General features: G+C 42.8%; 1 protein-coding gene across 1 annotated transcript in view; it reads right to left on the bottom strand.

Moving 5' to 3' along the window:
• The window catches only part of Poc1b (POC1 centriolar protein B), a 90,507-nt gene that overhangs the window by 30,950 nt on the left and 48,807 nt on the right, over positions 1-10,750 (bottom strand). The window contains exons 7-9 of the mRNA XM_051206371.1: positions 9,038-9,171; positions 6,468-6,536; positions 5,527-5,679 (exon numbers count right to left, since the gene is read on the bottom strand). Coding sequence (XP_051062328.1) covers positions 5,527-5,679; positions 6,468-6,536; positions 9,038-9,171 — 356 coding nt within the window. The remainder of the gene's footprint in view (positions 1-5,526; positions 5,680-6,467; positions 6,537-9,037; positions 9,172-10,750) is intronic.

Raw genomic sequence — 10,750 nt, 5'->3', positions numbered from 1 at the left:
CAAAAACAAAACCAAAAACTGTAGAAAACAAATCAGAGGGGCCTGGAGAGATGGCTCAGGGGTTAAGAGCAGGGACTGATCTTCCAGTGGACCCAGGTTCAATTCTCAGCACCCACATGACAGCTCACAACTGTCTGTAAGTCCAAGATCTGACACCCTCACACAGACATACAGGACATGCATGCAGGCAAACGCCAATGCACATTAAAAAACAAAACAAGTCAGAGAGACAGAGTGAAATAAAGAGCCTCCCAGGCCTGGCAGAGCCTAGGCCAGGTACCAAGTGTAAAAGCTCAGGGTAGGAGAAAAGACAGAGTCAGACTAAAGTTTGACAAAGGCCAAATCACAGAGTGGAGAAATCTGGGAAGACCACGAGGTTGGAGCCTAAGTGTTTTAGAGAGACCCACCTGGGAGAGACAGACACTACTCTAACTGTAGGCTGAGAGCCCACACAAAATAGCCCAGTGGTGGCAGCACACACCTTTAATCCCAGCACTTGGGAGGTGAGGCAGGGGGATCTCAGTGAGTTCAAGGCCAGCCTGGTCCACAAAGTGAGTTCCAGGACAGCCAGGGCTTCACAGAGAAACCCTGTCTCAAATAGCAAAAAAGAAAAGAAAGATCAGAATGACTTTTAAAGTACCCAGGCTTGATGGGCACAGCTGCAGTGGTAATTACTTCATTTGACTCATATATGTGTGTGCCAGCGCATGCACACTTACACATGCGAGTACACCACGCTACATGTGTTACAGGCTTAAGGACAACTTGTGAGAGCTGGTTCTTTGCTTCTACCGTGTGGGTCCCAGTGACTGGACTCAGGATGGCAGGCTGGGCTGCAAGTCCTGTTACCCGCTGAGCCAACTTGCTCGCCTGGTTTTGTTCCAGGGGGCTGACCCACCCTGGCTGTGCATCACAGCTGGCTTTCCTGTGTCTCCCAAGTGTTGTGATTATAGGCACGTGTGTTGCTATGCTCACTCCCATAACTGTAGTTTTAGGGATGTTAGCTATAGCTTCTAATTATCCAGGCCACCGGGGTATAGTGGAGGTGCATGGCTGGAGTTCAGCAGGGATACATTTGAGTACGAGAAAGATGGAGGAAGACTGGCTCAGTCCACCAATGCCTCTTCCTCCTCCCAGCTGTTCCTCAGCAGAAAACAAACTAAGCTCCTCCGCACCCATCCATCTCTGAGAAGAGACACCTGGCTGACTTCATTCTTTTTAATCGAAGGTGAGCTAGCCAGAGATACTTTACTCCTTCCTCTACTGCCACCTAGTGTTGCGATAAAAAACGGTCAACGAGTTAGTTTCCTCTTCTGCAATAGAAAATACTCAGGAAGTTAAGTTAGGAGGAAAGAGGAGCCACCTCCTGAAGGAAAAGAAAAAAAAAAAAAAAAACCCTTTGGAATGTATGTAATTACTAGCATTTTACTACAAGTTAGCAAAAACTGCTGCCACATAAAATCAAGTTGTCTTGAAATGGGTGGAATTGTGCGGCTGGCTTCTCATTGGCTGAACGGGGGGCGGGGGACAACTGTGTAGTCCCTACACACCTGCTCTGAGGGTCTGCATCATGGAGGAGTCCAAGAGCATCAGCACCTGTGCTAATGCAATCGGTAATGTTTCCCTAGACTAGTTCCTACAGGGCAAGGAACAGGTCTTAGGACCTCCGCACAGAGACGTCATCAGTGTCTGCTGATAGGGCCAGCTTTGAACTTGTGTTAAACCAAAGCATGGCAACAGATGGGTAAAGATGCACAATGAGCCACAGTGCCAGGGTCACAACGCCACACTGCCTGCCAGCTGCTAGCTAGCTTCAACTCAGACTCTCTCCAATTCTCACGTGGACAAAAACATTACTGACTTCCAGTATTTCTATTCGTAGCCATATGAAATAATTTATGTAAAGACACAGAAAAGCACTGTATAGGCATTAAGTATTCTTCTTTTGTAAAATTGTGCATGTTATGTCTGTGTGAGGGTGTCAGATCCCTTGGGGTGGGAGTTACAGACAGTTGTGAACTGTCATGTGGATGCTAGGAATTGAACCCAGGTCCTCTGGAGGGGGGAGGGTCAGTGCTTTTAACCTCTGAGCTAACTCTCCAGCCCCCAGGCTTTAGGTATCCTTATTACTATTATTGTGTACTATGATGTAGACCCCTCAGGAGATGTACTGAGGTTAAAGCAGTATAAGCACATACTTCAGGTAGAATTAAAATACAGAACTAGCAGATAGGCAACCATATTTCCATCCTCAATGGTAAAATTCCTAACCTTATTAAGGTAAAAATATGACCTAACCTTATTAAGCAGATGATGCTAAAAATCTGACTTAAGACTTGAAGGTTGATATTGATCACAACAGAAATTTCAACAATGAGTCATGATCGGACTATCAAAAACTATTTAGTTAAATAAAAGGGAATGTCTTGTCCTGCTAAGTAAACATGTTGAATTTCATATGCAATTTATAGATGATGGTAATATTCAAATGGCCATTTTGAAGTTGAAAGCATTCAAGATAATTATCTGATTAGTAATTTTGACTTAAGTACTACGCCTTCTAATAGTCTGCCAAGTTTAGAATAACTACTTGATCCCCTAGTTTCACATGGACATGTCCCTTAGAATGCTTTCTGCTTTTTCCCTTAAGTTCTCAAAAGGGGAGAAGACTACAAAGGGCAGTGTTGTACAAATGTAATATCTCAATCACTCTTTGAGGGCGAAGTTCTTTTTGTCTGTTTTGTTTGCTTGGTTTTTCTTCCTGGAGTAGTACAGGGCAGATGTCTCTCGTGGCAGCTGACCACGTTGCCATGAACTAGAAATGTGTACGGGCTAGGTGAAGACCCCCATGTAAAAACTGTTTTCCCAACGCTGTTTTCATGTTTAATTTTAATTACGGCAGACTGCTGCAACACCATGTGTATCAGTAGGTTAGAGAGGGACACATAAGGGGTACCCACACAGCAAAGCTTCTACGCTCCATGCCTTCTTGCGTGTGGCTCCCTCTAGTGTCTTCTCAGAGCAGTTTGGCTGTCACCCCTCTGTCCATGTAAGGATTAGTAGATTACACATCCGAGACTCATACCAATGGAGCCACTAAAGCTGGTATGCTTGTGGGCTTTGCAAAGACCACATAACTTCATGCAGAATGTGAAGAAAACATATTAAAATATAAATCACAGGGGATTGGTACTGTTCCAAACTCAAAGATTAAACACTCATCACTACTGAAAGAAATTACTTCAATACTTTTTGTTAAAAACAATAATTTTATATATTTTTAAAATTCTGAACACTCAGAATGTTTTCAGCTTTAAAGTATTACTGAAGTAATGTAACTGCACCTTCCTAAAGCTTTGAAAGAAATTTTAACCTAGAGCATTAAGTATTTTCAAACAACTTATCATTAGTAAGCATAGCAATTCTTTCCTTATCTATGCTACATTTATATGAAAGTTTTAGTTTTAAATTAAACAGGTGTCTACATCCATTAATTTGAAGATTTTAAAAATAACTTGATAGTTGGGTGTGGTGGTGTACATCTTTAATCCCAGCACTCAGGAGGCACAGGTAGGTGGATCTCTGTGAGTTTGAGGCCAGCCTCATCTACAGAGTGAGTTCCAGGACAGCCAGGACTGTTATACTGAGAAACCCTGTCTCAAAAACAAAACAAAACAAAACAAAACAAAACAAAAAAAAAACCCAAATAAAATAAAACAAACAAAAAACCACCTCAAAACCCTGATACCCAGTTATTGTTCTAACACTAAAACCTATACTTTCTAAAACAAACAAACAAAACCATTATACTTTGCTTTATTGTGAGCTTACTTTTAAAACGAGATGGCTGGCACTTCTCTGGCACAGCACAGGAGAGTGTTTTACAAAACTCAGTCATGCTAGACAGTTAACTCAAACAGCTATGACACCTCCAGGCAATTGAAACTGGGTACCCGCAGCCAGCTTCCTCTGGACCACATAAACTGTTGACATATTCTCTGCATGATGTGCTGGGCAACTGGCCTCTAGTTCCATAATGAAAGAACAGCTTTTAATAGGCATGTAAGTGCACGTGTGGGAAGCAGTCTGGGTCATCCTGACCGTATCACACAAAGGAGCCTGCCTGGTTGGTTTCAGGGCTCTCGACCAAAGAGTCAGAATAAGCTGCTCAGTCAACCTGTTGACATTTTAAAGTCTAGCTCTCTTACGTGGACGGGGCCGGACAGCAGACCACAGAGCAAACAGCTTGTTTTTGCCTGGGCCTGTAGAGGCTGATGCCAGGGAACTACTACTGGGCTGGGAACACGTAGCTCTACCACACATCACTTGGGTGGGTACCACATAAGTGACACGGCCAGGGGTTTCTTTATCCTGATCAAGCCTAGCAAAGCCCAGCCAAGCCATAGAAATGCTAAAGTAAAGGCCACCAAGGGCCAACAGACTAGCTTTTAACACAAGAAAAATACACTCAAGGAAAATGTATGTATCTCCATATTTATTTAATGTTCTATGTGGTCACAGAAAGCCAACCCATATACTTAACAACTGTAATGCCTGAGGGGTTAAGATCACATTCTTGAGCTACAGAGATGGCTCAGTGGTTAGGAGCACTGGCTGCTCTTCCAGAGGACCTGGGTTCAATTCCCAGCACCCACATAGCAGCTCTCAACCACTTTTAACTCCAGTTCTAGGGTATCTGACGCCCTCTTCTGGCTTCTAAGGGCACTGCATATACATGGCACACACATACATGCAGGCAAACACCCACACACACGAAATAAGAACAAATAATTCTTTTGAAAAATTATATTCTTTTGTTCAAAGAATGAAAGAAAAAATGGGGGCTAGGAAGGTAGCTCTGTGGTGAATCACTTGTAGCATGTTAGTGGCCTTGAATTGGATCTACAGCATCAAACACACAGATACATACACACAAGAGTGCACACACACACACACACACACAAATGACAAAGTATGAACATGTAATAAAGCACAGTGATTAATACTCAGAATATTGTTCAAACGGATAAAAATTACAGAAAATAATTGAAAAGTTAACACTGCCAATAAAAAGTAACAGCAGAAACTCCCAAATACAGCTGGATTACACAAAACTGAAGATGGAGTCTCCTGGGTGTGATGGTAAACACATGGAAGTCTCAGCACTTGGGGATAAGGGATTCCAGGTCAGTCTGAGCTAGCATTGAGACCCCTGTCCCGAAACAAGCAAAGAAGAAAACCCAGGGTATAGGTGTGCCGGCATCGAGTGAGCGTAGCGGAAAGGCCTGAGGACGGTAAGGAAGCCCGATCTAAAGAAGCCACTGAGAAGTGACTCCAAGAGCTATTCCCATTAGTACACACTACTGTACACCCATAGTTTTATTTTAGTAGTGAAAACAGAGTTTCTCAAAGCTCTGCTGTTTGGGGTTTTATATAAATCAGTATAATTTTAAGCATAAGGTTCATATTCAGTACCAGCCCTGCAATGATGGTAAAATATAGGACAGATGAGCACAGCATACTCACTTCAATAATCTCCTTTTTCTCTTCATGGGGATGCGGTGATCGAGGGTAGATGTCGAGAAGGTGTGGTGAGGACTCAAAATGCAATCTTTTGAGGTTTCTTTTATTAGGGTCTTTACAGTGCAATTGATTAAAGTTAGTCCTCCATAACAAGACCTACAGAGAGTCAACGGTGTTGGTAGTTAATGGCCAGCATATGAAATCACAAGGTTAAACATCCAAAGTTGCTCTGAGCACTCAGCATTGTCTATGTGTAGAGATACACGTGTCTGTCACTGTTCTTCAGTATTTAAAGCATGGCAGGGAGGAGATTTAGCATTCTGAATTGCCTTCACGCCCAACTTAAATTTCTACTTTGAGCTGGGTGTGCAGAGTATGCACTTGGGTCAAGCAGTGAAATACAGTGAGACCCTGCCTCAAAAATACTACCCAGACCCAAAGCTAACCTAAACCAAACCAAACCAAATCCTTGCTGAGGTAATATTTTATACACTTAAAACATTTCTCTCTGACCCTCACCAAAAGCCCCACACCCTGCTTTTGACATGACCACTCGCTCATTTTGTTCAATAACCTGGCTATGAATGACTTGTGGTCATCTCATGTAAATGTAGAGTTGCCGTGTCAATGATTTCAATTTATAGCCCTCAGGCAGCTCAACAAGTACAGACAAGATCTTAGGCAGTAACTTGAGTAAAAGGGCAATGAAACTAGGCATTCTGTGGCAACTAAAGGTACTAAGTATAAAATAGAGCAAGAGGAAATACCTGCAGAATTCCTGGAACTATTTCAGCTATGTGACAGCAAACCCAACACTAAGTTAACATAAACCCACTGGTCATCACCTCAACATATACAGGCTACCTAGTGATGAGCGTGCTAAAGACATCAAAGATCTCTTCATGTAAATCAGGTCCTTCCATCCAAATCAAAGATGTACAAACCTGGGCATCTGCACCTCCTGATGTGAACAGTTCTCCATCCTTTGAAAATGTAACAGTAGAGACAGGACCCTAAGAGACAAAGGAAAATGTAACAGTTAAGATAGGACCCTAAGAGACAAAGCAAAATGTAACAGTAAAGACGTAACAGTAAACACAGGACTCTAAGAGACAAAGGAAAATGTAACAGTAAAGACAGGACCCTAAGAGACAAAGGGAAGGGGAGAAATGAGAGCCAACAGGACTGACTGCCACTTCTGCTTTCTAAATTGTCACACAGTGACTAGTGTCTGATGGACACATTCAGCAGCTAACAATGAGTCCAAGTAAAGAACCAACCCAAGCATGTCAGAAACAAGTGATAATAAGCAAAAGAAGGAATGGCTTTTTCTCCTTTGAAGAAAAGCTGGCACATGCATAAGCTGGTAAGAATTTCTCTTAAACTTGTTTCTGGCTTTCTGGTTTGTATTTAACCAATTACTAAAAAAAAACTAAACAACAGATTTGACGTGATGGCACGTAAATACAGGCCATTTCTTGCCCTCAACGGCTCCACTGGGGACCTCTTGTGAAGCAGGTTACAGGGAGCCAGGCCCCAGGAGGAGAGCAGTAAAAGTCAGCAGTACAACCACAAGGGTGAGCAGTGGGGAGGTTACTGAAAGTATCTACGGAGAGACAATAAGCACTTAGAAATGGAAAATTCCTGTGACATCTGCACCTTGCATGAGGTCAGCCCATCAAGATTGGAGGAATTATTTCTCACCTTGCAATATTAACATTTCTTTAATTTTTTTTTGTTTTTTTTTTTTTGTTTTTGTTTTGTTTTGTTTCTCAAGACAGGGTTTCTCTGTGTAGCTTTGGAGCCTGTCCTGGAACTAGTTCTGGCCTCAAACTCATAAATATCCACCTGGTTCTGCCTCCCGAGTGCTGGGATTAAAGGCGTGCGCCACCCACACCTGGCTTCGTTTGCTTAATTTTTAACAAACACTTTAACTAATATGCAAAGTTTTGGAAAGCCCATTTTGCTTTATTCACATATGCCCTGTGTTATGCATTGAATGTCCGTCTGGTGGTGCCGTCTAGGAGGTATGGAGTCTTCGGGAGGTGGAAGTACATGGCTATGGGTGTGTCTCGCAGTTGTATCACCAGGTCCCTCTTCATGTTCTCTCTCTTTCTGCTTCCAGACTAGCAAAGCAATGTGACAGGCTGACCTCGTGACTCTGCTGCCAGGGTAGACTGTTCCCCTTCAGGAACTGGAGTGGAGTGAGCTACTCTCTCTCACTTCAGTTGCCTGCCAGGGTTTCTTATCTCGGCAACAGGATAGTAACTAGGGTGCCCTGTTACAGACTCACAAACACCTCTACCTCTAGATGAAAATGTTACCTGTGTGCAGAGAGTTTTTCTCCTAAATGCTGTTCTGGCTTTTCCCTAATTATGTAGTATTACTTAGCCATTGTTAAGGTTGTATTTGTTTTCCCTGAATGCACGTGTCTCTATGGGACTGAGCCGGTTCTGCTTTGCTCTAACCCTGTTGTAGAACAAAAGACCAGAGCAGGAAGTTGGTTGGCTAGGACAGATCAGACAGGAAGAAGCTTTCTCTTCTAGACCAGAAAGTCCATTCTATACCTTAGAGCTTATATTCACCTAAGGCAGAAGACAAAGACTTTGTTCTAAAAAGTTTACACGTTTGAATATTTTTCCATAAGACTTAATGGACTTAGAAAGTATCAACGTTTTATAAACCAATTGAGAAATAAGACAAAAGAATAAGGACTACCAGAGCCAAGACATCAGCTTCCTCTCCAGTAAGTTTGTTAAAAGCAAACTATTGCCTATCTGGAAGGCAAGTGGGCGTTCTAGAAACAATATTCATAATGAGCCAGGTGTGATGGCCTAGTGACAGGTGACACTGGATAATGACACGTCTTTGTACAAGAATTATCAGTGGAGAACAGTGGGGGCAGGCTTCCCAGTCAAGCGCGGGGAGCAGAAGGTGTTAGGCTCTGATAGCTGAATTTCTCCTAAACTCACCAATAGGACAGAAGAGGGAGGATGGGGAGATGAGAAGCTCAGGGTCAGAGCTAGTGGACTAGCATCCTCTGCATCGTATCCACAGTGTGTGCGCGTGCGCGTGTTACTCCATCTAAGCAGTATAGCCTGTGCTACACACTGACAGAGAAGTAGTATTTACTAACGAATGGCTAAAGTCTCTCATTTGAAAAGTTGCAATAAGTATTATTTTTGGGCGGGTTTTCCAAGACAATATTATTTTTAGGAGTTGCTTCTAGAGATTAAAAAGTTAGAAGTATGCCAGGCAGTAGTGGCACATACCTTTAATCCCAGCACTTGGGAGACAGGTAGATCTCTGTGAGTTCGAGGCCAGTCTGGTCTACAGAGTGAGTTCCAGAACAGCTAGAGCTACACACAGAAACCCTGTCTCAAAAACAAACAAAACTGAAACCTAAACCCAAACCAAATCAAAAACCTCTGAAACTTAAAAGTAAAAAATCAAATCCTAGGAGTAGCAGCAAATGTACATTAGTACTAAAAAAATAATAACTTAGTGTTGATACCGTATGTCCTTGGAGTGTGTATATGAGTCTTCCCTCCACGAGGTCCAGAATCTTGAGTGTTCCATCAGAGGAGGCTGTGACCAGGCTGTTACCCAAAGGGTGGAATGACAGACAGTTCACACCGCAGCTGTGAACTAATAAACACAAAAAATTCAGGAAACAGTGGTTTCTTTATGATATCTTTGACATCATGACTGTAATTTGATATAACTGGCTTCTCTATGACCCTGTTAATCTTTTTCGGAGAATGATTTTTAATTTCGGAGCATTTCCAAACTGCTTGGTTTGCAGCATTACTGTGAAAACAACCAGCCAGAGGCAGCGTCTCGGCCACAGCAACATCACAGCTCACTGAAGCGAGTTAAGTATCCTGACTTCACGTGGCATGAAGCTTCCAGTTAATGAGAATGAATCGCTTCAGAAAGGAGAGCATGTCACACAAAGAGAGCCTTATTGGGTAAAATCTTTAGCCATATTACCAAAGTAACTAACAGCTGACTTTAACAGCTCATATAGGCTCCCTAAATCAGCCTCAGATTAAATGTAAAGAGCAGTTGGGGGTTTGGGATTAGGGAGTGGCGAGTGTGGAGGTGAGTGTGAGGGATAGCCCTTCACTCAAGTATGAGAATTCACGTCTGGACACAGTCCTTCCACTAGGGGGCAATATAATACGATGATCAAAAAGCATGAGAATTCATGTCTGGACACCGTCCTTCCACTAGGAGGCAGTATATAATATGATGGTCCAAAAAAAAAAAAAAAAAAAAAAAAAAAACACGTTTTCCTATACACGATGTTGTCCCACAGTCTTAACTTTATTTCCATCAATTTTCTTACCCTTAAAACGAAAGAAGTAATGATGCCTATTAGGAATAATGTCAGGGTTTGCTTGTTTATATGCTACACAGAAATCATGGCATAAACAAGTGGCAGGTATTATTTCCATGCACAACGATGTGGCTTTAGTATATGGCTAATAGAAACCTAGAAGGCCATCCCCTCTCTTTCCAATTTAGTACACCCACACAGAAGGAAGCTGTTTCCTCCAAGTCAGTTATTCCCATTCATTTGGATTACATCACTTACAGACTCTCCCACAGTGAGACAAGCAGAGCCTGAAAACAACCACAGTAACTTCATTTTTACAGTCCCGGGTTAGTTTTAAAGTCCCTTTATCTCCTCTTCCCAATGTGGCACCTCGGTATTCATCTCTTTAATTGGCACACTGGAGATGTGTGGCCTAGCCAAACTTTTAGAGTTGCTAGGACTAACACTCCTGCCCTAAAAGCTCTGGTGACAGCTCTGTCAAGCTGAACCATGATCCATCAACGACACCTTTTCAGCATCAGCCACTCAAGCAAGTGCAGCCTGGATGGAGAAGACAGATGCCTGGATGGAGAGGACAGACTGGTGATCGCACACAGCAGCTGGAATCACTTTTACTCCAGGAACTTTCCTTATCTCTCACTTTGGCTTTCTGCTTGGATTTGGCGAGGTGGAGAAGGGAGTGGATGGACTCTTGAAGCCCTGAATGCTGACCTTTAAGCTCTCCCATCAATGCACCTTAGCCCTGCCCTTTCTCCTCCCTGTCAGTCTGGAGGCTTTTCTGAGCGACTGGGTTCCTTCTCTGTACTAGTTTGAAGCTCTGCAGTCCCTTGCCTTCTGAGCCACTATGGAGTCTTTAAACCACTTGGGAATTTTCCACTGTGATAG

This window comes from Phodopus roborovskii, unplaced genomic scaffold (genome assembly GCF_943737965.1).
Source record: "Phodopus roborovskii unplaced genomic scaffold, PHOROB, whole genome shotgun sequence".
Classification (NCBI taxonomy): domain Eukaryota; kingdom Metazoa; phylum Chordata; class Mammalia; order Rodentia; family Cricetidae; genus Phodopus; species Phodopus roborovskii.
This window is presented reverse-complemented; position numbering and strand designations above follow the sequence as displayed.